At 40.0% G+C, this 27008-nt stretch overlaps 3 protein-coding genes and 1 long non-coding RNA gene across 4 annotated transcripts; 2 read left to right on the top strand and 2 right to left on the bottom strand.

Moving 5' to 3' along the window:
- The first annotated feature begins 468 nt into the window (after positions 1–468).
- On the top strand, positions 469–1838 carry LOC120741695. The gene is made up of 5 exons (XM_040044715.1): positions 469–739; positions 825–917; positions 995–1249; positions 1367–1459; positions 1581–1838. The coding sequence occupies exons 1-5, from the start codon at positions 647–649 to the stop codon at positions 1752–1754; spliced, it is 708 nt and encodes a 235-aa protein (XP_039900649.1). The 5' UTR covers positions 469–646; the 3' UTR covers positions 1755–1838.
- Positions 1659–4501, bottom strand: LOC120741706. The gene is made up of 3 exons (XR_005697666.1): positions 4292–4501; positions 4074–4153; positions 1659–1771 (listed from the first exon to the last, which is right to left on the bottom strand). It is a non-coding gene; the product is annotated as an uncharacterized LOC120741706 (long non-coding RNA).
- Positions 4502–5802: 1301 nt separating this feature from the next.
- On the top strand, positions 5803–18038 carry LOC120741698 (RING finger protein 122-like). The gene is made up of 6 exons (XM_040044719.1): positions 5803–6768; positions 10579–10735; positions 11887–11929; positions 12058–12099; positions 13975–14057; positions 14924–18038. Exons 1-6 carry the CDS (start codon positions 6744–6746, stop codon positions 15036–15038), a joined length of 465 nt encoding a protein of 154 aa, XP_039900653.1. The 5' UTR covers positions 5803–6743; the 3' UTR covers positions 15039–18038.
- Positions 18039–21676: 3638 nt separating this feature from the next.
- On the bottom strand, positions 21677–23294 carry LOC120741694. The gene is made up of 5 exons (XM_040044714.1): positions 23019–23294; positions 22841–22933; positions 22509–22763; positions 22299–22391; positions 21677–22177 (listed from the first exon to the last, which is right to left on the bottom strand). Exons 1-5 carry the CDS (start codon positions 23109–23111, stop codon positions 22004–22006), a joined length of 708 nt encoding a protein of 235 aa, XP_039900648.1. The 5' UTR covers positions 23112–23294; the 3' UTR covers positions 21677–22003.
- Positions 23295–27008: the final 3714 nt, after the last annotated feature.

Here is a 27008-nt window from a genome sequence, read left to right as displayed (position 1 = left end):
GAATGAATGTGGCACTAATCTGCTGATATTGACTTTGTCTGTCATCATTTCCCTCTGGTCATCACCACGAGGACATTTTAATTTGTGGAAACACAGTATTCAGCCACCTTTCTGCAAACAACAACAACAACAACAACAACAACAACAACAACAAACAAAAGGCATTCCCAGCTGTACTTTGTATGTCTACAGTCAAATATGTGAAAACCACTTTTCTTTTCATGTCATGACTTTAAGTAACAGTAAGGCATTTTTACATTCACGCGTCACTTGAGTCCAGAATTGCTGTTAAATAGTTGAACAAAACTCATCACTCGCCCTGGACGTGTGAGTCCATGTTTTCTATTTCACAACATGAAATATTATTTAAAATATGAATGGGGTCTGAATGCCAAAATTAAGTTAGTTCTGCTGTAAGGTGCAGATTTGCATCATGTTGCTAGGAAACAAACTGGTTTGAATCAAATTTATTTTCAAAGCTGTAACGGTGTCTTACTTTTAGGATTTCTGTCACAGGCCTACACTTGGTTACAACTCTGCTTATTTTACAAATTTGTTTTTGTTTTTCTTCAGTTGACATGTGACCAAATCTGCACTCAAAAGCTGTATTCTGACATTACAGTTAAGTTTTTGATGCATAATTGCAATGGACGCCATCAGACATGAAAACTGCTATGCACCCAGTGAGGTTTCCAAACAGACGGTTCCTTCAGACTGGAGAAATGTTGAGTGGACCAACGTACGTTTCCCTTCTGCTTTCTGAGCATCATAACAGGACATCAGCTCTGTGCTTTGCTGTCTGACTCTGTGCTTTACTCTGACAGAAAATGAAAGTCTATCCGAATTCTGACCAAGCTGTTACTGCCAAGGATCTGCTCAGCATGTTCTCACCTTTTGGATGTGTCATCTCTGTTCAGGTAACTGTCTTACAAACGTGCTTTAGAAATGCAAAATTCACTTTCATTTGCTTCACGATTTTCCTCTCGTACTTCAGACGATTGTGAAAAACAATCACAGATACGGGATGGTGCATTACCGCAGTGCCGATGAAGCTGCCGTGGCTTTGAGGGAAATGAAGAGCAGCACCAAAGTCTTCTTCGTAGCTCAAGTAGGCATCAGGGAGGTCAGAGAGGGCCCCAAGGATAAAAGATCCGAACGTCCCCATCGACCACCACCAGGCAGCTGTAGTTACCGCCCACTGCACAGACGTCCCATTCTGTGGGAACCACTGTTTCCAGCTTACAGACAGGTAATGAAACATTTGGACTCCCACAAAAAATAAAAAAAATCTAAAGGTTTGTTTTTTTTATGGCTGATGATGGATGTTTTGATAATTTTATGAAATCTTTTGTTTTTCTCTCGTCAGACTGTGTCTATTGAAATTGATAACCTCCCACGATCTTGGTATGAAAGAGACCTGCTGCTCAGCCTCCTCCCTCCGACCACCATTGATGTAAAGGTGCTTACTCTCCAGCATTTAAAGGCACTGATTCAGAGAAATACATATGTACACAGCACTGAAAGTTTTAAATACTGTTTCTATTGTTTTAACATGTATGCTCTGTATTATGACCGTGCAGATATTTAAGAGAAAAGCCTGTGTGGTCTTGCCGGACTTCTCTAGTGCCTTGGGGCTCAGGGATTTGTTAAACAGTGCCCTTCACCACCTCCGCTTTATCTTTTCACCTCGTGGAAGACGGAGGTGCCCCACAGTGAAGATATCAGCAGCCGGCACCGTGCTCTGCTCTCGGTGACCTGTGACCTCTGCATGCTGTTACATATACAGATCAACACAAAAGGAACAAAAACACAACTTTAGTATAATAATAAACATAAATGCTGCTGTAGAGCTGGACCCATTATTTCTGCATTACATGTGTTACATGATTAAAACCAGAGAAAACAGGAGCTTAAAAGATGGGAAACAATAACACAACCAACATGCACAGTGATCAGCCATAATATTATGACCACTGACAGGTGATGTGAAGAATACTGTCATCTTCATCATGGGACCTGAGTGGGATATATTAGAGAGCAAGTGACTATTTTGTCCTCAAAGATGCTGTGCTAGAAACAGTAAAAAGCATGAGGATATGAGTGAGTCTGACAAGGTCCAAACTGTGATGGCTGGATGACTGGGTCAGCTTTGGGCATCTCCAAATCTCCAGTTCTTGTGGGGTGTTCCTGGTCTGCAGTGGTCAGTATCTATCAAAAGTGATCCAAGGAGGTAACAGTGGTGAACCAATGATCATGGGCCAAGACACTGATACACATGGTGAGTGAAGGCTGGTGGTCCAATCCAGCAGACAAGCTACTGTGGCTCAAACTGCACAAAAAGTTAATGCTGGTTCTGATAGGAAGATGTCACAATACAGTGTATCGGTTTGCTGTGAATGGGGCTGCATAGCCACAGACAAGTAAGGCAAAACTGGTAGTAAGCAAAAATGCTTCAGGAACGGTTTGAGGAGCACAACAACGAGTTTGAGGTGTTGACTTGGCCTCCAAATCCTCCAGGTCTCAATCCAATCGAGCATCTGTGTACCGGGCAAACAAGTCAGATGCATGGAGGCCCCGCCTCACAAGTTACAAGACTTAAAGAATCTGTTGCTAACATCTTGGTGCCAGCACAAGGTCTTTGTTAGCAACACAACACAGTTTTAGGCAGGTGATCATAATGTTATGACTGATCAATGTATAATCAGGATGCATTGTGTAATACAGGAATTAGAAACACACCTTGCCACTGAACAGTTGACAGAATAATTATAATAATTTTGTTTTCTTTTGGCCCCTGTTACATTTTATTTAAAGCCAAGGGACAAGTTGCTGTTTTTAATCAACTGAGCAGCTTTTTGGAATTAAACAACTGCTTTGATGTCTTACAATTAGCAGTTTAACCACGTTTAACCTAAACATAGTGAATGGCAGATTTTAGTATCACAGGATCTTAGTTCTGCAACTGAGACCATCGACCACAAAGCAATAACAGATCAGATGGCAAACTGTGTGGGACTTCCTGGGACAATGCTAAAGGAGTTTGAGTCCTACTTAAAGGACTGAGATGGCTTTGTGTCTGGATAATTATTAGAGTCTTGAGTTTAATGTGAATGGGTTTTCTGTGAACTCAATTCTACTTTCAGGAGCTGCACTGAGCCCGTGCTGCACTTCTGCACAACAACCACTAGATGGACCATTGGATTCTCCGAAGCAGCCGCACAGGCTGAACATGGAATACGTATACTTTACATTATTGTTTCTTTTAATGTTAACTGGATATTTTTCTCAGTTATAAATATTTCTGACATACAAAAACAAATAAATCACTTTTACCTCATTCTATTTCCATTTTAATTTTATATTATAGCACTTATATCACACATCAACTGAGCAGGAAATTGATTTTGCTAGACTCACTCAGCTTAAAAGGTACAATAAGTAATTTTTTCAGGTTATGTAAAGAAAAAAAGGAATGTTGTACTCATAAATATACACTGATTAGTGTTTAATTACATCATCCATCAAATTCATGCATTGTCATAAACTTAGAATGAAACCATTAAAAATACATGGGGGCAGGCACTGGTTTGCATGTTATGCTGACTTCATGTATACAGTGACTGAGGTGGATATTGCTGTTATGCCCAGTTGTGTTTTTTTGTCTGTGGCTTGAGACCAGTAACACATGTAGTATGTCTTAAAAGTTACTTTTAATTTAAAGACCACAAATACTTCTTTCAAACTATATGTGACCATTTAATATTTTTATGTGTATATTTTCATCGTCCTTCTCATTATTCCTCCTCAACTCAAGCGTCATCTCCTTAACTGAAGTTGAAATCGTGAATGAATATGTTTGGTTATTCTCAATACTGTCGCAATTACTTTGTCAGATGATAAACAGTTTGATTAAAGTATCAGATCGTGTAAGAGTTTATTCACTAAGTGGCCGAGTCCATTGATGTTAGATCAACAAGACAGTTTCAAGTTTCTTACATTGGCTAACAGCAGCTAACAGCAGCTAACAGCAGCGCTTACTGACAGAATATTCTAGAATATTCTCCATAACTCACCTTGGTATCGCTGAAACGGACACGTGAGCTTCACTGATTCATTGATGTCACAACAAACGAGTGAACTCAGGCGCAGGACTCTGTTGATGTTGAGAATAAACAGTTTATTTACACGATCACCGAGTGCTATATACAAAGTGCGTGGGGAATAGGGCTCCAGGGAATCCAGGGAAGGAGGGGGAAAGCCACACACTTCTTTGGCCACACACACCACTCACCAAAACAATCAAGATTGCAATTCCAGGGGTGGAAACGGGGATGGGTCCAAGAAGATCTATGTACAGGAGAAGACAATTAGAAGCCAGGGAAACACGAGAAACGACGATACACAGGAAAGAGTCGGGGCTACATTGGTGAGTGTCGTACAACGATCCAGTGATGAGAAACGCTGAGCTGTCGCCTAAATAGTGGCTGAAGTTCAGGACAATGAGCTGCAGGTGCGTGATTACTTGCAAGGGCATGGGCCAGAGGTGGGAACCCCAGCAGAGGCGAGCGAGAGAGAAAGGCCAGAGAGAGAAAGCAACAACAACAGCAACACCGAGATCGCTGGGGAGACACAGGGAACCATGACAATCGAGGCATATCGGAGTCTTTTCGGAAAGTTTTACAGCCTCCTTCGGAGAAATAGATGTGGCATAAACAGCTAACTGACAGCAAACACTCGCTACAATTGTACTGTTGGCCGAGTTGTTTGTCCTACAGTGGCCACCATAGACAGGATTATGCACTTAAATTGGGAGGAGTAAGAAAAAAGCATTCAGTTAACTGTAATCTGCCATGTACTGACATCTAGTGGTTAGATTTTACACGCTGTACCGTTAAGAAATCACAGAAGTCCCATAACCAGTTTTTTTATAGCTACTTAAATAACTTTTTTCTTTTTAATGTGATTCTTCGTGAGATGAAACATTTATTATTCACTCCTGAACAAAAGTATTTACTGGCCAAAAGCTGAAGTCATAAGGCGGATTGTAATTTTTCTTCTATAAAAGCAGGTCTGAGGGTAGAAACTCATTGAATCCGTTAATCCTCACTTTGCAGAGCTCTACATTTCTTCCTTTTTTTTCCTGGCCCATAACCTCAGGCTGCATTTACAGTGGTTTATCTGGACTGTTTACCTTTGGCCAGGTTCATTTGTACAGGTGAAAGCACTGGAAAGGTGAAAGCAACAACCAGCAAACACAGTGACACACCCATCCATCTGTCTGTCAATAACAGCTGTACTGAACCTTCTGTCTTTCTGTGTCATATTCCTTCCATGTTTACCTATCATGATTAGCTATCTGCTAACATCTCTCTTCCTGTCTTATCGCCTGCAATTGACACTTATCTTTACGATTATTGAGCTTATTGAAGCTATTTTTATACATGGGCAAGGGCCCAGAGGCAGTTACATTTTTAGTTCAGTTGGAAGTTGGCTTATGGAAGTTTTGAGGGATTCAAAATTCCCCTTTGGTTCGGGTTACGAGTTTTGCATAAACAAGGCGAGTTGCTGTTTATCAGTGGAAAACACTGCATCTAATTAATCAAACTATCTTTCAACTGTCATATCGCTGACTTTCCCCTCATCTGCCTGTCTGCCATCTGCTCTGCAGCTACTTCAATAATAGCTTGCAGCTGCATAGGAAGGTGGGGATGGGGTGGGGGAGAGAGTGGGTGGAAGGAAAACCCAGAGGGGTAAAAGGAGGGCACGCAGGCGAGCTGGGAAGGAGGGAGGAAGGAGGGGGCGGTGAAAGCAGAGCTATGATGCAGACAGCAAATCACATGAGCAGGGATCTGTTTACAAACTGAGACCTTTAGACAGAGAACGTGGGGAAGAGAGACGAGGAAGGCGAGTGAATGTGAGAAGAAAAGAGAAAAAAAAGAAACCACAGGCGGAGAGAGGAGACCCTAGGTTTGAGTTAACATTGGCTGCATTGTCTTCCTGCGTTGACATACCTCCCCGTGTTCTGTGTTCACAGCAGGAAGCCGGGGGAAGAGATGAGTTGCTGCTTTCCACGGGAACACTGAGAGGCTGCCTGCCTGCTTGGCTGGCTGTGCTGCCGGGAGAACCCGTCCACGTCCCTCCCTTTGTCTCTCCATAATTGGCAACGGCAGGTTTTCACAGCCAGAGAGGACGAAAGCGGTGTGGAGATCTAAAAGGAGCGGACAGAGGAGTGAGAAGAAAGGGAAAAGAGAACACAAGAAGAGGAAGGGAAGGACAGCCTTGTCACAGTGTTTTGTAGGGGGAAACAAAGCCAGAGGCTCATAACAAAAGTGCTGTATGGGATTTGGAATACATTTCCTTGTCTTGTCAGTGACATTGGTGTCTTCTCATCAGCACAACTCCACGTCGGATTCTTTGTCATTTGTGGGGAATGCACAAAGGAGCACTTTAGTTTCTACCTCTGATACATTCGCAGCCGTCTGGGAGTCAAAATCTCACATAAGTGGATGTTTTTTATGACATTCATGGGGTAAAATCATCACAGCAGACTGAAACATTGTGTTCAAGGTCCTAGGTGTCTCTGATCAGGTGTACTGACTCTAGACCACAAGGATTTAACACAGGTATAAGAGGAACCTGGAGGCGGACATCATTTTCAGTGCTGGAAACAATCCCAGAAAAGTTGTGCAAATCATAGTTTGTGATACTGGAACGGCTTACTGGGTTTGCTATATGAACATTTGATGCATCCTGTCCACTGGTGTAACGGTAAGTGACCTGGAGCCAGTTTGCCCTCCTAAAAGAGTTATATTAAGCTGTTCCACCACGATTTCCTTATACATAGTCAACTGATTTTGATTGGATAATGCTACTGGTGTTTTCTAGCAACTGACAGCATTATTAAGCTGTTTGTAGGTAAGACATGTTTATATATAATTGTTACTATGAGGTGAGGAAGGACTTTCCAGTCACTAGATTAGTGAAGAGCTGACCCAACCCTATCCTGATGTCATGAAGTTATGACAACAGTAACAACTAGGCCACAACATGTTTTACTATTTTTATAATTTTAAAAAAAATGACTGCAAAAAAGTTTTTCCTACTTAATCATCTTAAAGATTTTTATGCTACACATTTCTACAAATTTTCCATCCAAAACACATCAAAATAAAACTAGTCATGTTTAACAATGATATAATCCTATCCCCAACTAATGCATGTGCACAGTAGCCTAGCCTTTAGTGCTCCACTATCAATGATTTACTAGCATCGTGCTAAGATTACCTCCTTCGTCCAGACGTCCTCCTTAACCCTCCTCCTAAAACCCCCTGAGACTGTCACCTGCTGCAGTGACCCTTGTCCATTAGAGAGTGACTTCTGAACCAGACTTCCTCCACTGTAGCTTAACTTCTTGCACTTTAGTCTTGTGAAAACATTAATTACTGTGGTTTAAACCTGACGTTTGTTGCATGGAATGAAAAGTGCCTTGCTCAAACCCCTCAGGCTAAGAACTTGTTTCTCCCCAAGCTAAACTAAGGGGTGTTGGGCCAAAAAGCAAGTAGAACACATTCCTTTGTGATGCAAGGACAGATATAAAAGTTTATATTAAAGTCGGTCTATTTTAGGGTGTGGAAAGCTGCTTGTTTTCTCCGTCTTCATCATGAGGATAGCAAACATCACCAGAAACAAAAATCTGACCCCAAAATCCCACAATACTTTCCCACAACTTTCACCTGAATTCAAACACTCTGGGAAGCCCAAGAATGCTAACAGGGTAAGCAGTTTGCAATTTGAAACAAGAGGCTACACAGATGTCGTGTGCAGCTCGTGTGCCAGGCTTTACAGACTGCACAGACACAAGAGTGCACCCCCTAAAACCCAACCCTACATCCACTGTGGAGTAGTGATGGGTCGGTCGCGAACGAAATGGCTCTTAGAGCCGGGTCTTTGACATGAACGACGCGAGCCGGCTCCTTATCGCGAGCCGTGGGTTTTTTGTTGTTGTTGTTTTTTTCTCTCTCACCCTCTCTCTTGCACTTTTTTCCCGCTTCACTCAACATGCGAGCCTTGTGCTTTATGCTGGGCAGAGGGGGGAGGGGCGGTAGTTATGCTCAGTAGCACAGGAACAGAGCGGGAGGGAAAGACAGAGAAAGAGCCAGGGACAAAGGATTCAGAAAGTTTATTCATGCAGGTCCATATGACAGAGAATATACATGTTCTTTTTGTTTTCATATTATAATTTATAGTTAATTGTGTTGTGGTTTGCAGTGTTTTGTGTTGTTTCACTTTAAATTTGTAAAAGGAAAAAGCTGAAAATTTTAATAGTTAAAAGTTGAAATGTGAATAGTTGATTTTTGTATTATATGATTTATTTATTACATTTTATGTGGAGTGAATAAATAAACGTATATTTACAGTGGCCCCTACAGACAAAGCACATACAAACTTCAAATCACGTACGAACTCTGAAGCACGTACAAACTCCAAAAACACGTAAAAACATGTACAAACTCCAAAGCATGTACAAACCCCAAAACACGAAAAAACTCAGAAGCACATAAAAACTCAAAACACGTACAAAACACAACAGAAGTGCTCCAGGATGTTAGGGGCAGTGTTGAGCTTTTGTTACCTAGTGGCTACACAAGCCAGCAAGTACCAACGACCGGATTTGGTGTGTGGTAATAACAGATAAATTAACATTTTTTTAGAATTATTTGACTATATATGAATGCTTGTGTATAAATACATAAACAACACGCATATGCTTTCAATTGTGTAATTTAAGTGATCTAGGTAGCTCTGTTTTGGAAGTTCAGTTCATGCTAGAAATGTGTTTTGGAGTTTGTACGTGCTTTGTCTCTAGGGGCCACCGCATATATTTATATATAAACATATATAAATAAAACCACTTTTTTTTGTACATTAGTAATTCCTTTTGTGCATAATTTTATATTATTGTTAATAATAAATTAATTAAAGCAACAAAACAACCTGAAGAGCCGGTTCGGAGCCGAAAGAGCCGGCTCTTTTTAGTGAGCCGAACCGAAACCTCTGGTGGAGCTGGGTGGTCTAATACTCGCATAAAAATGTGTTTATACACACAGGTGTTAAACTTATGTTGTTGACCTTCATTCCCTTGATCTAAAATAGCAACGTGACACACATGGGAAGTCCAGACTAGTATATTTTTTGAAACAAGTTTAACAGCCTGGTTTTAAAGGCTAAAATGTTTGCTAATGCAGGCAACATTAACAACTGATAACAACTCTAGGCTACTTGTTGTCCAACAACTGCCGAGGAAAGTTCTGGTTGTAGCTGCTAAATGTTACACGTTGATCAGTCCTTAGCTCTTAGCTACTACTCTGGTCAAGCTAATGGTTACATAGCCTTTAGCTAGGTAGCTAATGGCAACGTTTAGATATGAAGATAATAGCTAGTGTTGTGTCTTCACTGCTTATGAAGAAATCGCCTCGGAGTCGTCATACTGATTCTTTTATTCCGTATATATAGAACAAGCATCCACGCAACAGTAAACTGCTAAGCTAGCACATGAACACACAGCCGGCGTACCTATCTACATCTGGTGATTTCAAAATAAAAGTTCGAACATTACAGCTAGGTAAATGGGCATTAGCTTCCTAGCAAAGGGATAAATTTATCTGCCACTTGATGCCGGGCAAGTAAAGTACATCTGGTTCATCAGAGTTTTCTAGTGACAAGTCTGAAGAGAACAAAAAGAACCTGTTAAACAGTATAGTTATGAAGCATTGCAAAAAATTGTTTAAAAAAATTAAAAAACAATTGTGTATATTAGCTTTTCCTTTCCTTTTGTGCACATATATATATGTCTCTATAACATATTGGGCTATTAGGGTCATTTCAGAACTACAGACAAAGGACATAAATTGTTCAGAATAAAATTAAATAGAAGCTTGCCCACATCTTTATGAATTTTGCAAACTATTTAGGTCATAAATATTCTGTGCAGAAAAAGCAAGCATGCTTTCTTTCTTTCCTAATGATTTCTGTTGGCATTTTAATTCCACAGCTGAATTAGCTGACTAATAGCTTTGTTTATTGTGTTGCCATACAATCAGGCATGAGAAACCATGAATCCGTATTTGCGTTATCACCAACAGTATATTCATGAGTGGCTTGTTCTTTGTGTCAAGATATATGAACAGTGAGCCTTACATACAGGCCACTACCAACGTATTATGGAAATATTATACACTGATATTATAAAATGATCCAATTTAATAATTAACTGTATTTTAATTTGAAACTATTCATAAATGATTGCTGCTATAGGTATTTATTATATAGCTCAAAATACCTTTTCATAAATCTGAATAACTAAAATGTTTATTATGTCATTAAAGAAAATTTCCTTAGTATAAAAAATCAGCTGTGATAAGCTATTGTGGTGGGACTGGTTTACACTAACGTGCAAGTAGTTACGGAAGTAATTTTCTTGTGAGCCAAACTGTGTTGCTCTAGCTGTTTTAATACAGGTTGAGGTAGTTTATACACTGGGTGCAGTCTTTTTCCTCTGTGTGTATCCTATTCTCTTAGGGTGTCTATGTAACCTCGGACTGCAGAACTCTGATCCTTACTGCAAGATGACATCAGAAACATTGCACGAACTGCCGCTCAACGTCTACATAATCATCCTGGGCATCGGCCTCTTCATCCTCATGCTCAGCCTCATCTTCTGCTGCTACCTGTTCAGGTACAGGACAAAAGGCAGTGCAGCTTTAGAGCTCCTGCATCAGATAGCTCTACAAAACTCTTATATTTGTGTGTTTCTATGAACTAGTCACCATTTAGTCATGTGCATTAATTCATTCTAAGTCTGTCAGACTCTCAGCGGAATTGGTCTCTAATTCCAAATAGTAAATGGGTCTTTCTCTTTTAATAAACATCATAAAATCTGTTGTTAAGTAGACAGAATTGTACACCTAACTTACAAATACAAATAACAAAAGAATCAAAAATAGTTCCAAGACATATTTAATCCTCCATTCACTTGTACAGGATTTTTTTTTTTTTACCTATATTGGAGTGTGTTACAAAACAAAACATCTTATTTCTCAGTTTCTTGCAACTGTGTTTCATCCACAGCTCAGACTCATTTCTTCGTATCAGCTTTTATCATTTGGCATTCATATGGGAGTTGAAATGAGTCACATGAAACTATCAGTCCAGCTGAAACAAGCTAAATTATATTATGGGGTGGGTTCACATGAGCAGATCTTAATGGCTGACTCTGAACATTAGGAGATAGTATTTTCCGCTGTCATTGCATTATGTGGAAATACATGGAACATTGTTGTTTGACAAAATGAAGTGCTGACAGAACAGGGTTAGGACAGGGTGCTGCTTTCAAGCGCTAGCATTCCTGGAAAAAGTCAGTGTAAATGGATTGATGAAGTCATGTTTCATCAGTCATATTGTGGTTTCGCTAGCAAAAGTGTAGCGAAGATACCCTGGAGACAAAGGTGCTTTTACTTATCCTTCAAATTTAGTAAGGGATTGGTGAACTAGCTATTTGCTTGTTCCCCAAACCCAAAATAATGCTAATCTATTTATGCTTTACACAGCTTGTGATCAGTGCAGTAAAACTGAATTTCAGCCAGATTTTTTTCCTACAAGCGCACATTCCTGACAGAGTTACAGTTCTGCTCAGTACAAGAGTGGATGGACAGGCTGATACATGAATTTCACGTTGTGTGAATTCCAGGCCTGCTCAAAGTACTATCCCAGCTGATTCCTACAGCATGACAAGACTTGTAATGGTGAAGACAGATATGGAAGCATCAGACATAGTTTAGAGCTTTCATGCATCTAAATAATAATATGTTTCTTATTTGTGCTTCACAGACTGAGGCGACGAGGTGCTAGAGGGCAGTACGGCTACAACGAGGTAATATATTGATATTGTGACCAATATGACAAGTGCCAAATTGTAATCCAGTTACACTGATGTGCGCTTTTTCTAGAGAACTGCCATTTATATGTATATATTTTACACAAATCCCTTCTTCTCAACAGGTTGTTTTAAAAGGAGCGGAGAAGAAACTGAGCCTACTTGGTGTAAGTTAAAGGGGCAAACTGGGCTGAGATGAACAGGAACCAGAGCCAGTGTTAACTATTTAAAAGATATTTGTTATACATCCTTTTTGTTAAGTGATTTAAAATGTGAAAAGCAAAACTAAATAAAGGGATTAAATGGAAGCCTAATTTACTGCTGAGCTGTAGTAAATCTATAATTCAACCAAAGAAATAGGGAACCATTGTTTGGTGTGACTGCAGCGTAAATATAGGATAGGATCAGATAAGTGTAAACTTCATCCTACTCCTTTGACTCTTATGACAAAATGCCATTGTATTTTTAAAGGTCAAATAAGAAGAGACCATGTAAAAACATTATACATTATGTAAAACCTGCCAGTTACTTTTAGAACTACTTTTTTAACCATTAGCTGCTGGTTTTGAGGTTTAGCTAGCTACAGCAATTACAGTCATGTGAAAGTTTTCACTCAGAGTAATCTAGGCAGTCCTGTGAAAAACTAAGTACACCTGTACTGCTTAATTGAAATTATGACAGTAAATAACAGCCACATTTTAAATAGACGCTAAAGTCTAGCATTTACCCAGTATATATGAAGGGAAGGTTTTTTATGATAGTGAGATAGTCACCTGTCCGATGCCATACTCATCAGCGAATGTTACAAGTCATCAGATGTAACTAGCAGATTTTGTTGAATATGATGCAAACTTCTACAACAAAAATGAAGTGGCAGTATGTTCTTAGAAAGAATTTTTGTCTTCTTTGCTAGAGTTATTTTTCGTTTTCCCACAGGAGGGAACTATGGTGTGAACTAACACAATGATTTTTGGGGTCATAATTGGATAAAAATGGCAAAAATTGTCAGATATGGCTGAAAAAAGTATGCCAATCTATGGATTTGGCATCTAGATTTAGATTAATCAAAAGTGAAACATACAAACTGCTGAAATAGCAGTGAAATAAAACAGGTGCATAGTTGGCCCATACATAGTAATTTACAATCTGGTAACATGCACAATTGATTGGAGTTTTATTTTCAAGTTCGATGTGACAAATTTCAGTCTACTTTTCAGCGTTGTCATCCCGCTTTCTCCTACACAAAAACAGTTTTTGCCTCACATTTGGCTTTTAGTGGTCAGTCTACAGGGCCTGGGCACCTTGCAGTCACTGAGTCAGCCATTAACTCCTTTGTATACCAAAGTATTCTGAGTCAAATATGCCATCTGTCTGACAGATAAAGCTTGACCCAAACTGGGTCATAAAACAGGTCAGTGATCCCAGGTACAGATGCAAATCTACAACCCGCATGGGTAAAAAAAGAAAAGAATCAAAGTTACCCAGTCAAAGTCCAGACCTCAACCCGGCTGACACGCTGTGACAGGACCTTTGTGCATAAACAAATGCCCACAAAACTCAGTGAACTGAAGCCACATTGTGTAGGAGCCACTGATAAAGTCCTGCAGACTTTACTTTAAGTTATGGCTGTTACAGGTGCTCCACGGGCATGGCTTCATGACTGTAGCTACCACTTTGTGCTAGATGTTATGTATTTATAATTTGTTATTTTAGTTTGATACATCATAATAAGCGTAACTAGATTTTGGAAAAGTAAAGCAATCGAATAACTGATTAAATGCCACAATTGGTATTGTGGTTATTCACCCAAGAGAAACAGGCGAGGTACTCACTGCTAGCAATAAATGTGTGCTTCAGGAGCTTCAGGAAGATCTCTGAAAAATTATAGTAACTGCTATATCTTAATGTAACTTTTAAGCTACCAATGAGTGAATGAAAAGATGGTCTCTATTGTGAAATCACACCCAGATGTTACACAATAAGCGTAAAAAAAAAGGTAGTCGTTTTGAATTTTGAATTAAACCGTCATTTGGCCTTTTCAGCAAACATGTGCGGTGTGCTTGGAAGAGTTTCGCAGCAGGGACGAGCTTGGAGTGTGCCCGTGTTCCCATGCTTTTCACAAAAAGTAAGTTGTTTAGTACATCATTCCATGGTAATTATCAAACCTTCATGAGAGCAAACAACTGACTCCATGTTACGAAAACTCCAAACTCAAAACATGTTTCATTTGTTTTAGTGGTTTCACAAACTTGTAATCATGCACCTAAGCTGACTGCCTGACCGTGGCTCCATTCGTCTTTTTTAAAGCTTAAAAGTTTTAGTGAAATGTGCAAGGATCTCGACCAGCTGGAGAAACGACATGTGCAAATTTCTTGCTGGTCTCTGCCTTCAATTAGCAGCTGACGCAATCACCGAGGCCGTAAAATTTGGAAAAAGATGCCCAGCAACGCTCGCAGGAAATGACTACCAGATTTCTAAGAACTCTTGACCGTGCATGTTTGAACAGGAGGACCTTTGTAACTGAGCCTTGAATTTACCCTGCAGCTTAGGTGTGACAATAACAGCAGCAGTTTTAGACCAGCTTCTGGAATGTACATGGTGTTTACAAAGTGTGTGAGCTGTCACTGTTCCTGTATTTCTCTTTTGTTGTGTTTTTAACCACTAAACCATCACTGGGTCGCCAGGGATCTTTTTTGGGGCAGGGTAGGTTCAGTTCATATTGACCCTTTTATATAGACTTTTCACCTACTTGGTGTATTCAGATTTAAATCTTAAAATAGGAAAGCTGAAAGGCCAAAATCCATGTAAAGGAGCTGAGTTAAAAGGTAACATGATGTTGCTTCTGAGACTGTGCTTGTTTAACATGTTGCTAAAATGGAACCTTAAGTATTTCTCTGGTGATCTGATGGATGCTACGTGGTTAAAACTGAACCTTTTCACGTAACTTTGCAACTTTGTGTCTTTGCCTCATGTCTATCCACATTTATGCAGGTGTCTGCTAAAATGGTTAGAGATTCGCAGCGTGTGCCCCATGTGCAACAAGCCCATTTGTCGCCTCCAGCCTGACCACCAGCAACCAGTGCCTCAGAGTCTCCTGGAGGTCTGAGAGTGGAGCGTACGTCCAGCAGCACTCCACGGCTCTTCAGTCAATTGACCTGTCACTGTACAGAATCCTGTTCCACAATCTGACACACAGTACTTTTAGTAATGTGAGTATTTATGAGGCAGAGCTCTTCTGAAAGTGGAAATAAATATAGATATGAGAGTAAATAAGGAAAGCCAAAGAACATTCCCGGCAAACTGAATAAGGTGAGAGATTGGAATGGTAATCACATTTAATCTGTATGTACACGGCATTCATGATAGAGTTGCAGTAGGTTGAAATCAACCAAAGGCAGAAAAAAGGAGAAAGTTCAAAAATAACCAGCCATCTCATATGGCTTTCCCATCATTGAATTCACAGAATTCAAACCTCTCTCTCCCACCTGAAGGTCCTGCATGTTCCTGCTTGGAATTCATTTCTTTAGATAAAAGGTGTACACTTGCAATTTAGAGTCTATTAATTTGGTTTGGTGTTATTCTCCCTTTGTGCAGCCATGCACAGCTCCAAGTGCTCTGGGTATGTTTGGATCACCCACTCATGACTAGCTTTGCAGACACAAAACAGACTTTTTTTTAAGTCAAACTAACGCAACCATGATAGCGATGATCATCACTATCGACCATAGCTGGGAATGGCCCAGAGACCAGAAAGCAGTTTCTAGTGGAGGACTTGTTTAAGGCCAAAAAGGCATATCAGGTCAGAAGGTAGCACTAAGTTTTTCAGTTTTGGCTCTCTTCAAGTTTGTCCTCTTTTCCCAGCTGGCATCAAGTGAGGTTTGACTGTTTTGAACAGAGGTGGAAGAGATTCAGTGAGCATGGGCACACCAAGAGTTAGCAATCCAAGTGGAGCAGACGTGGAGGGAGAGGTGCAGCACTTCACAGTGGGATAATCTGGAGTCAGATTTAAATAAAGCTACTTTTTAATGGTGTGGTCACAGAATTATTATTTCACCTCTTGGCGATCAGCTATTCCAGTCTGTGCGGATTGCCTCGCCGATCATGAGCTAGCTTTTTAAAGCCTAAAAACAAAACCCAGAGAAAGTGCAGCAGTCCACTTTCCTCTGCAACTGCTGGATTACAGCGTGCTGGGAGGTTATCGATTTTCTTTTTTTTCATTGTTGCCAAAACGATTTTGTCCACTGTAGCTTTAACACAGTCAAGCCAGATGTGTAAACTAATGGACAAGTGCCTTCAAGATGCATACAATGCAAAGCCCACTAAAAACAGATGAAGTATTTAAGAGACTTTGTAATATAAAAGAGAAAAAGAAACTGGATTTGAAGTGAAAAATGTAGCATCCATGTAGTTTTGTCAAAAAAACAAACAAACAACAAAAACAACAATAACTCAGACCACAAATCATGCTTCCCTTCATCAACCTGTGATGACAAAGTTGTTACGATTCGTGTTTGAAATTCAGTTTGCTGGTTATGGTGGAAGAGTCGGTGCTACGTGTGAACAGTGAAAGTGAAACTTGTCAGACATAAGTCTAAACTTCAGACTTCAAAAGGCTCCAGTTTAATATAGACACAAGTTTTGCTTCAGGTTAATGTTCTCTGGCTCCAGCCACCAAACTTTTGTGCAATTTAAAGACAGCGTCATCATCAGTGTATGAGCAGGATCATTAGCAGATTGTAGAGATACCAGCTAGTTGTCACTAGTTAACACAAACTTGTTGATCAAGTGGGGTCAGATAATATAGCTTTACTATAACTGAACTAATGAGATTATTTCTGCCTTCAGAGCAGCTCTGCCTCTGAGAAATGTTTGTATGACAAACTCCAGTCTGCTTGTTTTTTTTGTTCTTTTACTTTACCCAAAAATGACATGCAGCTCCTTGTGAACATGATTTGCTTTGATTGTTTGCTACATTTTCATAGAGTCTGAGAAAAAAAAAGTACAGTCTCTTGACAATGTTATGAAGAGATCTGAACCTCCTTTGTCTCTGTGTGATGAGACGACAACGATGATGATGATGATGATGATGATGAATGCAGAGACTGTAAAGAAAGTGCAAAATGACCCACGGGGCTGATTTAACTTAAGGAAATGGGATTATTTTGAACTAACAAGAGGAAGAGGTGTATTTATTCAGGTGTCTCTACTATTTCTCAGTCAGCTCTGTACTATATTGGGTTGCCAAGCTGAGTGAAGGTAGCCATGTCCCAAATGTCTCGAGTGACTCACCCACTAAAATATACCTGATTTTGATATTTGTTTCTTCTTCTTCTTCTTTAAAAAAAAAAAAATCATAACAAGGTTTCAGTAAAAATATACTGTGAGTCTGTGATGACACAGCACTTTTGCAGGAGTGCTAACATGAACTAATTCATCTTTAAGGCAATCTTAGCTCCCCATGTGTGAAGAGCTACACTTGCTAAAGTAAGAAGGGACTGCAGTGACATGAAAGAGCCTGTCCGAGAACAAGTGAGGTACATCATAAATATAATTCTCTGTGTTCACCATGTTATACAGGTTAAGTACTGTGTAAACTGTAACTATAACAGTTTCTGACTTCTAAAATATATTCAGTACAATCAGCTTTTTGATAAGGTTGTCTGGACCCACGTCTTTTTTTTTTTTGTCTAGATTTGTTACATGTACACAATTAAAACTGTTTATTTCTATGTTGTCATTTTAATATATGAAAGAAAAGCCTGTTGGTACTCTCGCTATATTTTAGCAACTCTGATCTTTTACAATGTGTCCTCATACAGAATAATCACAGTGTTATAACCAATGAGGTGCCACCTTATCGGTGCTATATAAATGTACCCACCAATAATTCTGTGTAAGTTTAAATGCAGTTTGTTGTTATCTTTTTAGCAGTGTCTTTGGTGTTGACAACCTCAGCCTGTTGGTTCGTCTCTCCATCAAACACTTTGAGCTTTGAAGAAACCAGACAATTATTGTACCGCTATGGGATGCTGTAAAAACCATAACTGGTCCCCAGTGGGGATCCAGATTACTTTAAAATTAAAGTATTCACATATCTGTTGACGTTTATCCAGCACCTTCATTCAGTCAAAAATGAAATCTGTGTTACATTTTATGGTTTGTGCCTAAATGTCTGTGTAGGTTCTCAGTCATAAAGTTCATGGTAGACTTAAATGCTTGAAATGAAAGCAGCTGGACCTCTTTTTGGTTTCACCTTTCATCCAAGAGGCTTCTTTGGTTTAATCCAGCAAACTGAAGAAGCCTTAATGGTTTGCAGCCACATATCAAAGGAATTACAGGCTATTTTCATCAGCGTACCTGCTAATCCACTGACATGCTAAACTAAAATAGCAAACATTACTTTTGAAACATCAGTAATGTTAGCATTATTACTGTTAGTTTGCTAGCATACTGACCTCAGCATTCAGCTTCAAAGTTCTGGTGTGCCTGTAATAACGATCTGATTATTTCATATCACCATTTCTGCCTGTATTTATTACAGGAAGTCACGATATACTGAACTCTCAGACAGTCGATTCTGTTCATCTGTAACGTTTTCAGAGGGAGAAACATTTCCTCTCTCATCCAAGTGACTTCTTCTGACTGCAAGCTTCATCAACCTGTCTCAACCCCAACCTAACAGAAACTAGCACCACTGACTAGCATTGGGCCATGAGGTCAGTTTAATGATCAATAATATGAAAACTGTCAAGACCATTGATCAAAAGTCATGAGTGCCTTACAGAGAGAGTTGGAAAATGGCTGCATATGTTCACTTGGGCGCCCTCCTCAGTTCAGAAGTGTGTGTTTCCTTTTTTCATGTAAATGGTCTCACTGACGTCCCGCTCAAACCAGCGTTCCTCCCTGTCTAGGATGTGTACAAGTGAACAAGTGCCCACTGGCCTGTAGGTGTAACAGACTGTGGAGTCCTGACCCAACGAGGTAGTTCTTCTGTGTTGTGCCATCCACTTAGCCGGAGGTTGTTTGGTTTCCAGGAGTTAGAAATCACAGGTCCTCCTGGCTCTTCACCGCATACATTATAATCTGTTTGTGCCGGGGGATCGATCCTTGGGGTGGACCAGTTTATAATGTTTTAATTAGGGGTTTGAAAGCCTGTCTACTGGGGATTAATAACACTAGAAATAATTCCTTGCTGCAGAAAATTTGCATCAAACTACATCTAAGTCTTCTTAACTCATAAACAGAATTTCTGGTCTACTACAGGGTCTTTACAGGGACAAATAAGCGACCGTACAGGTACAAAGATGCACGTCTTACTGCATAAATATGCACAACACAAAAGCAGAGACAAAAGAAAGCTGTTGCACAGAGTCAGCAAATGTCTGGAAATTCCCTGCTCAGGTATGACATCAGGGTATTTGTGCAAGAACGCATCAACTGTGTCACGAAAAGGTTTTCAAAGATGCTAACTATTGATTGCTGACACTGATTAACCGGATTACCTGCAGACACTTGAAAAGGCAGAAATTTCATTTGAGTCCCCAAAACACCACACTACAAATGTTCTAACATCTATATTCCCACATGCCCTGAAAGTAGTCCACAGTTCCTCATAAAGTAAATATTTAACTTCAAGAAGTCTCAGATATCAGCATGCATTCAGTGTTCTGCAGACAAATTACCTCATTACAGCAAGTGGAGAGAATGATTAGAAGATAGAGAGGATAATCACAAAGGGAGGAGATAAGCTGGTTCACAGGTTCTCTCAGTGCATGACTTGTTGCCTTAATTATAAATAGATATCAAAGAGCATATGGTTCTATTTATGTTTTCGTCTTTGTCTGGAATGGTTGTTTTTGTTTCCTTGGCATCCATGCGTGTATAAGCAATCAAATCTCTGGGCTTAGTGACTCACCTAATGTCTCTTTCCTCTTTCTGGGTGCACAACTCTAAGTGGCTGTAGTCTCTCAGTCAGCAAATGGGCTGATTGTTATCCTCCTGCAAGATGATCTGCCACATCTGGCATAACCTGACTCGAAGAAAACAAAACAAATAAACCAGGAGAATGAAGAAAAACTTTATCGTATTTGAGAGTGTAATAAAGGATAATACATCCATCTACTCATGATACATATTGTACTTTATGGTTCACATAAAATGAACATGTGTCACATGATCTCAGATATACAATACACCAGCTAGTCACTGTTATTCCTGCCTCTTCATTCCCAGGAACTGACTGTTGTATTCCATCATCAGCACAGGGATGCACCAGAAGTCACTTCCCTAAACAAAAAAACACAGAGGCAACCCGATGTCACACAACTCAACAACAACTCACTGTTGTTGCTATTTTGACTTTGTGGATTATAAAGAAGATGTGATTGAAGTTCAGCTTTAGTTTAATGGTTTTAACAAAAATAAAATGTCAAAATTATTTTTTTTACTCGGATGAAAATCCCTTGCAGCTGAAGACTGCAATACCTTAAGCTGCAGCTTGTTTGTGAGTCTTTTCGTTGACTGAAAAGTATACTAAAAAAAAAAAACAAGTTGGGTTTTTTCCATTTTTAATAAAACAAAGAGTGGAAATACCTCCAACACACAAACATTTGACAACCCAGCATGCAATTAATTTGCACAAATGTAATGTCTTTGATATGCTGCTCAGAGATGGTTGTGACTCTCAAATCGGAGCCAATGATAACTCTTCCTCTATGCTGTTGCATGCTGGGGCGGCAGGTTGGGTGTTGCAGATGCCAATGGTCACAGGAGCACGCTCAGTGAGAGACTGAGATTACACAAATGCACCACAGAACGACACAGGAAGTCATCCATGCGTGTACAACTCCTCCATCTAATGCACAGTACACAGAGCAATAGTTACTTTTGCACATGCTCTACAGTGAAATTAAGAAATAATAAAGTTTGACAGGTTAGAGTAAAATGTCAGTCATATATATCTCATCTCTGTAATATTCTGGATATTATATAGATATATTTATATATATCACAGCTATTTCTTATATATTGTAAACTTTACAATATATTTTATTATTTAATTTAGTTCAGTCGGTTACTGTTCTAATTGTCTTGGATTAATAAAGATTCAGATTCTCTCCCCTGTGGAACAGAAACTAAATTAGAGTTCCTAGGCTCATTTAAACCTAGGTGGCATTGTTGCAAGGTAGCCAGAATTCTGTCACTAGTGGGGCATTGTTTTGTAAGCTTTCTGTTTACTCAGATCAGTGACTGCCAACTTCCCCCTCACGCCACATCAATCATTAACCCCAGTTTTACAGCAGGAACCAAGTTTTCCCAGCACAGCACTGCCTCCGCTGGTTTGTGTTGTTCCCGCGGTGCATCTTGGTACCAGGCAGTCGCCACCTACACACAGGCTCATGCACCGAGGCATGTATGTGATGTAAAAGAGGACGTGATTCATCCAACCAGGATACCTTCTTCTATTGCTCTGTGGTCCAGTTCTGATGGTCAAGTGCCCATTGTTGGTGCTCATAGTGGTGGATAGGGGTCAGCATGGGCAGCCTGACTGGTCTGCAGCTATGCAGCCCAGTACACAGCAAACTGTGATGTTCTGTGTATTCTGAAACCTTTCTACCAGAACCAGCATTAATGTTTTCTGTAATTTGAGCTACAGTAGTTCATCTGTTGGATTGGACCTCACAGCCAAGCCTTCACTCCCCATACTGACAACTGCAGACCAGGAACACCCCACAAGAACTGGAGATCTGGAGATGCCCAAAGCTGACCCAGCCATCACAGTTTGGACCTTGTGCTTTTTACTGACTCTAGCACAGCAACTTTGAGGAAAAATTGGCCACTTGCTCTCTAATATATCCCACTCAGGTTCCATGATCACTGTGCATGTTGGTTGTGTTATTGTTTCCCATCTTTTAAGCTCCTGTTTTCTCTGGTTTTAATCATGTAACACATGTAATGCAGAAATAATGGGTCCAGCTCTACAGCAGCATTTACATTTATTATTATACTGAAGTTGTGTTTTTGTTCCTTTTGTGTTGATCTGTATATGTAACAGCATGCAGAGGTCACAGGTCACTGAGAGCAGAGCACGGTGCCGGCTGCTGATATCTTCACTGTGGGGCACCTCCGTCTTCCACGAGGTGAAAAGATAAAGCGGAGGTGGTGAAGGGCACTGTTTAACAAATCTCTGAGCCTCAAGGCACTAGAGAAGTCCAGCAAGACCACACAGGCTTTTCTCTTAAATATCTGCACGGTCATAATACAGAGCATACATGTTAAAACAATAGAAACAGTATTTAAAACTTTCAGTGCTGTGTACATATGTATTTCTCTGAATCAGTGCTTTTAAATGATGGAGAGTAAGCACCTTTACATCAATGGTGGTCGGAGGGAGGAGGCTGAGCAGCAGGTCTCTTTCATACCAAGATCGTGGGAGGTTATCAATTTCAATAGACACAGTCTGACGAGAGAAAAACAAAAGATTTCATAAAATTATCAAAACATCCATCATCAGCCATAAAAAAAACAAACCTTTAGATTTTTTTTATTTTTTGTGGGAGTCCAAATGTTTCATTACCTGTCTGTAAGCTGGAAACAGTGGTTCCCACAGAATGGGACGTCTGTGCAGTGGGCGGTAACTACAGCTGCCTGGTGGTGCTCGATGGGGACGTTCGGATCTTTTATCCTTGGGGCCCTCTCTGACCTCCCTGATGCCTACTTGAGCTACGAAGAAGACTTTGGTGCTGCTCTTCATTTCCCTCAAAGCCACGGCAGCTTCATCGGCACTGCGGTAATGCACCATCCCGTATCTGTGATTGTTTTTCACAATTGTCTGAAGTACGAGAGGAAAATCGTGAAGCAAATGAAAGTGAATTTTGCATTTCTAAAGCACGTTTGTAAGACAGTTACCTGAACAGAGATGACACATCCAAAAGGTGAGAACATGCTGAGCAGATCCTTGGCAGTAACAGCTTGGTCAGAATTCAGATAGACTTTCATTTTCTGTCAGAGTAAAGCACAGAGTCAGACAGCAAAGCACAGAGCTGACGTCCTGTTATGATGCTCAGAAAGAAGAAGGGAAACGTACGTTGGTCCACTCAACATTTCTCCAGTCTGAAGGAACCGTCTGTTTGGAAACCTCACTGGGTGCATAGCAGTTTTCATATCTGATGGCGTCCATTGCAATTATGCATCAAAACTTAACTGTAATGTCAGAATACAGCTTTTGAGTGCAGATTTGGTCAGATGTCAACTGAAGAAAAACAAAAACAAATTTGTAAAATAAGCAGAGTTGTAACCAAGTGTAGGCCTGTGACAGAAATCCTAAAAGTAAGACACCGTTACAGCTTTGAAAATAAATTTGATTCAAACCAGTTTGTTTCCTAGCAACATGATGCAAATCTGCACCTTACAGCAGAACTAACTTAATTTTGGCATTCAGACCCCATTCATATTTTAAATAATATTTCATGTTGTGAAATAGAAAACATGGACTCACACGTCCAGGGCGAGTGATGAGTTTTGTTCAACTATTTAACAGCAATTCTGGACTCAAGTGACGCGTGAATGTAAAAATGCCTTACTGTTACTTAAAGTCATGACATGAAAAGAAAAGTGGTTTTCACATATTTGACTGTAGACATACAAAGTACAGCTGGGAATGCCTTTTGTTTGTTGTTGTTGTTTGCAGAAAGGTGGCTGTCAGAACAGTATGATTTGTGTCCTTGGAAAACTGAATTCTGCAACTTCTTTTTCCAACGTTTTAATTTGCAGGCTGCTGTCACTTTAAATTCTCTTTTTGCTGGTTTTTATTATTGTTTTCATATCTAAATACCAGGAGAAAGATCGTATCTGTGTTCTCATTAGGATTGGGATTTGTGTAGGTTTAGCCTATGGCCTATAAGTTTACTTTGTTAAATGCTGGTTATGACACAGTGTGTTTCACTTCTCTTATGGAGAAATGTGAAAGTAATGTCATGAGTACTGTAATGAATTACTTTCTCCTTGGAGTTGGTACTTAACATACTGCGTTACTTTTTAGTAACAACAACAACACTGATAAGAGCAGAAACAGCTCCAATGTGCACAGACAACATCCACAGCAAGCAATTAATTTGCATGAATGCCTGATATACTGCTTAGTGACGACGGTGACTCTGAGAGTGGAGCCAATGAGAACCCGGTGAACTGATAAGGAATCAGGATGGTTGAATTCTTATCAGTTCCCATCTCTGCTGAAATACACTTCCTATAGGTAAACGACGACATAACTGAAAACAATTCCTGTTTTGAGAGATCATTGAGCTCAGCCGTTAAAAAATAGAAAAATATGTTTTTACTGTTGGTATTTCACAAAATGACAGAAAAAACCTTTCTTGTGAATTAGCTGACGAGCTCTGTTTGTTGTTTTGTTTTTTAAAAAATTACAGGATAAAGTCCAAGTAAGCTGAGAGTACTTTCTGTAAGTCTACAGATTTATTTCTGATCGTGTGATGTTTACTTTCCTGTTCAGTGGTTCCTTCCGGTTCATGTTCCTCAGAGAGGTGCTACATTAACACAAGGCCCCCTAACACTGATGTAAGGTCTGTTCTAAATGCTGCTTTGGTTTATCTATAACAGCATGTCTTAACTGTGATGGTCATATCAGTGCAACGTGTAACTCCATTGGGACTGCTTATCTCTATGTTACCATGGAAACAAAGGTGACTTAACGCAGGAGGCTGTGTGTAGCAGATGAGAGAGCGGAAAACTGTGGTGATATGAAGCAGATCACAGAGATGAGGGGCAAGGTTATGAATACACTTAAACGTGAGAACTAATATTTTAAAGTTTATCCTGGCTTCTATGGGCAACCAGTGAAGCTGTTGAAGAAGTGGGGTGATATAGTCTCTAAATCAGGGGTGTCGAACTCCAGGCCTCGAGGGCCGGTGTCCTGCAAGTTTTAGATCTCACCCTGGGTCAACACACCTGAATCACATGATTAGTTCATTACCAGGCCTCTGGAGAACATCAAGACATGTTGAGGAGTTAATTTAGCCATTTAAATCAGCGGTGTTGGATCAAGGACACATCTAAACCCTCCAGGACACCGGCCCTTGAGGCCTGGAGTTCGACACCTGTGCTCTAAAGGGAGTACAAGTTATGACCAGAGCTGCAGAATTCTGAAGAAGTTGAAGTTTATGGAGGGACTTACTGGGGAGACCAAATAGGAGGGAGTTGCAATAATCGATTTGGGAAGTAATAAGACTATGGACAAGGATGGCGACAGCACGGGGAGTAAGGAAGGGATGAAGTCGGTTAATGTTACGTAAGTGAAAGTATGCAGACTGGGTTATGTAATTAATGTGAGGCTGAAATGAGAGAGTACTGTCAAGTATGACACCCAAACTCTTTACCTGCGGGGATGGAAGGATGGGGAAATTTTCAATATTAATGGGGAAACTGTGAGATTTGGTTAAGGTAGAGGCTGTGCCAACGACACACACCAACTGTTAAGTTTGAGAAAATTGGAGGAGAACCAAGATCTGATCTCCATAAGACACTTCAAGAGGGAGGTAGGTGGAAGGGATGAATTAAGTTTGGAGGAAATATAGAGCTGGGTGTCGTCAGCATAACAATGAAAATTTATATTATATTTTTGGAATATTTGGCCAAGAGGGAGCATGTAGATAATGAATAAAAGAGGCCCTAATACTGAACCCTGGGGCACACCAGCAGAAACAGGATAGAGACTTGAAGAGTAGGAATTAAATTGGATAAACTGAGTGTGGTCTGAGAGATATGAGGTGAACCAGGCAAGGGAGGTGTGACTAATGCCAATGGATGATAATCTGTTCAGGAGGATATTATTAGAAACTGTGTCAAATGCCGCACTAAGATTAAGAAGGATGAGAATGGTTAAAAGACCAGAATCAGCTGCCATCAGAAGGTCATTCGTAATCTTTAACAAAGCAGTTTCTGTACTATGAATGGGGCGGAAACCAGACTGAAATTGTTTGTAGAGATTATGGTCATTGAGGTATGAGTGAAGCTGGGAGGCAACAACTTTCTCAAGGATTTTCAAAATAAAGGGGAGGTTTGATATAGGGTGGAGGTTATCAGAATTACTGGGATCTGCAGCAGGCTTTTTGAGAATTGGAGTGACAGGAGCAGTTTTCAGGGAGGGAGGAATAATTCCAGTGTTAAGGGAAGAGTGGATAATACTAGTTATGAGAGGAGCCAGTGAGGGAAGACAAGCTTTAACTAACACAGTGGGAAGAGGGTCAAGCTGACAAGTGGATGATTTAGATTTTTGAATAAGATTTGATACATCAGCTATGGAGGGAAGAGTAAAAATGAAAATGACTGGGAGGAAGACAGTGAGGAAAACAGAAAGTCTACTTCACAGTTTATGAGTGAAAAACTATATAAGAGAGTTGCGAAAGTCAGCAGAGTCCATATGAGAGGGGAATGAGTCCGGAGGTTTTGTAATTTTACTAAACAATGAAAAGGGAGACCTGGAGTTACCTTTACTAGAGCTGATTAAACCAGAATAGTATGCAGATTTGGCTGAAGCAATGCAGATATGATCGTTATACATTTCTTTGTGTATGGTAAGTCCAGTTTTCTTGAACAGATGTTCCATTTGGCGTCCTTTAGCTTTGCGATGGCGCAGGTTAAGAGTAAACCATGGTGCTGAACGGGAAAATGAGACAGTTTGGTGTTTAAGTGGAGCAAATATGTTAAGAAGGTTGTGGAGGTTGACATTATAGTGATAGTATACAAGTTCATCTGGGGATGAGGTGCTGTGAACAAATGGAAAATCATAAATGGCAGATGAAAGATCAGCAGGGTTAATATTATTAATTTTCCTAAATGTGATGTCACGGGGAGTACAGGTTTTTGAGGCTGTTGTATTTACAGTAAAAGAAATAAACTTATGATCAGATTGGGGAAACAAATGGGCTTTACAGCGAGTGGAGGTAACGCCAGAGTAGCAGACCAAATCCAAGATATGACCTTTAGAATTAGTAGGAAATTTCATGTATTGTAGAAGCCCAAAACTTTCCAGACAAGAAGTAAAATCTCTGGAAAGAGG

This window comes from Simochromis diagramma, unplaced genomic scaffold (assembly GCF_900408965.1).
Source record: "Simochromis diagramma unplaced genomic scaffold, fSimDia1.1 OVJJ01000486.1, whole genome shotgun sequence".
Taxonomy (NCBI): domain Eukaryota; kingdom Metazoa; phylum Chordata; class Actinopteri; order Cichliformes; family Cichlidae; genus Simochromis; species Simochromis diagramma.
This window is presented reverse-complemented; position numbering and strand designations above follow the sequence as displayed.

Excerpts from the sequence above, each read along its gene's own strand:
- LOC120741695 (XM_040044715.1), top strand. The coding sequence starts at position 647 with ATGGACGCCATCAGACATGAAAACTGCTATGCACCCAGTGAGGTTTCC. Across the intron at positions 918-994 it reads GATGTGTCATCTCTGTTCAG|ACGATTGTGAAAAACAATCA; the intron begins GTAACTGTCTTA and ends CTCGTACTTCAG. Across the intron at positions 1,250-1,366 it reads TGTTTCCAGCTTACAGACAG|ACTGTGTCTATTGAAATTGA; the intron begins GTAATGAAACAT and ends TTCTCTCGTCAG.
- LOC120741698 (XM_040044719.1), top strand. The coding sequence starts at position 6,744 with ATGCATCCTGTCCACTGGTGTAACG. Across the intron at positions 10,736-11,886 it reads TTCTGCTGCTACCTGTTCAG|ACTGAGGCGACGAGGTGCTA; the intron begins GTACAGGACAAA and ends TGTGCTTCACAG. Across the intron at positions 12,100-13,974 it reads AGAAACTGAGCCTACTTGGT|CAAACATGTGCGGTGTGCTT; the intron begins GTAAGTTAAAGG and ends TGGCCTTTTCAG.
- LOC120741694 (XM_040044714.1), bottom strand. The coding sequence starts at position 23,111 with ATGGACGCCATCAGATATGAAAACTGCTATGCACCCAGTGAGGTTTCC. Across the intron at positions 22,934-23,018 it reads GAAATGTTGAGTGGACCAAC|AAAATGAAAGTCTATCTGAA; the intron begins GTACGTTTCCCT and ends TTACTCTGACAG. Across the intron at positions 22,392-22,508 it reads TGTTTCCAGCTTACAGACAG|ACTGTGTCTATTGAAATTGA; the intron begins GTAATGAAACAT and ends TTCTCTCGTCAG.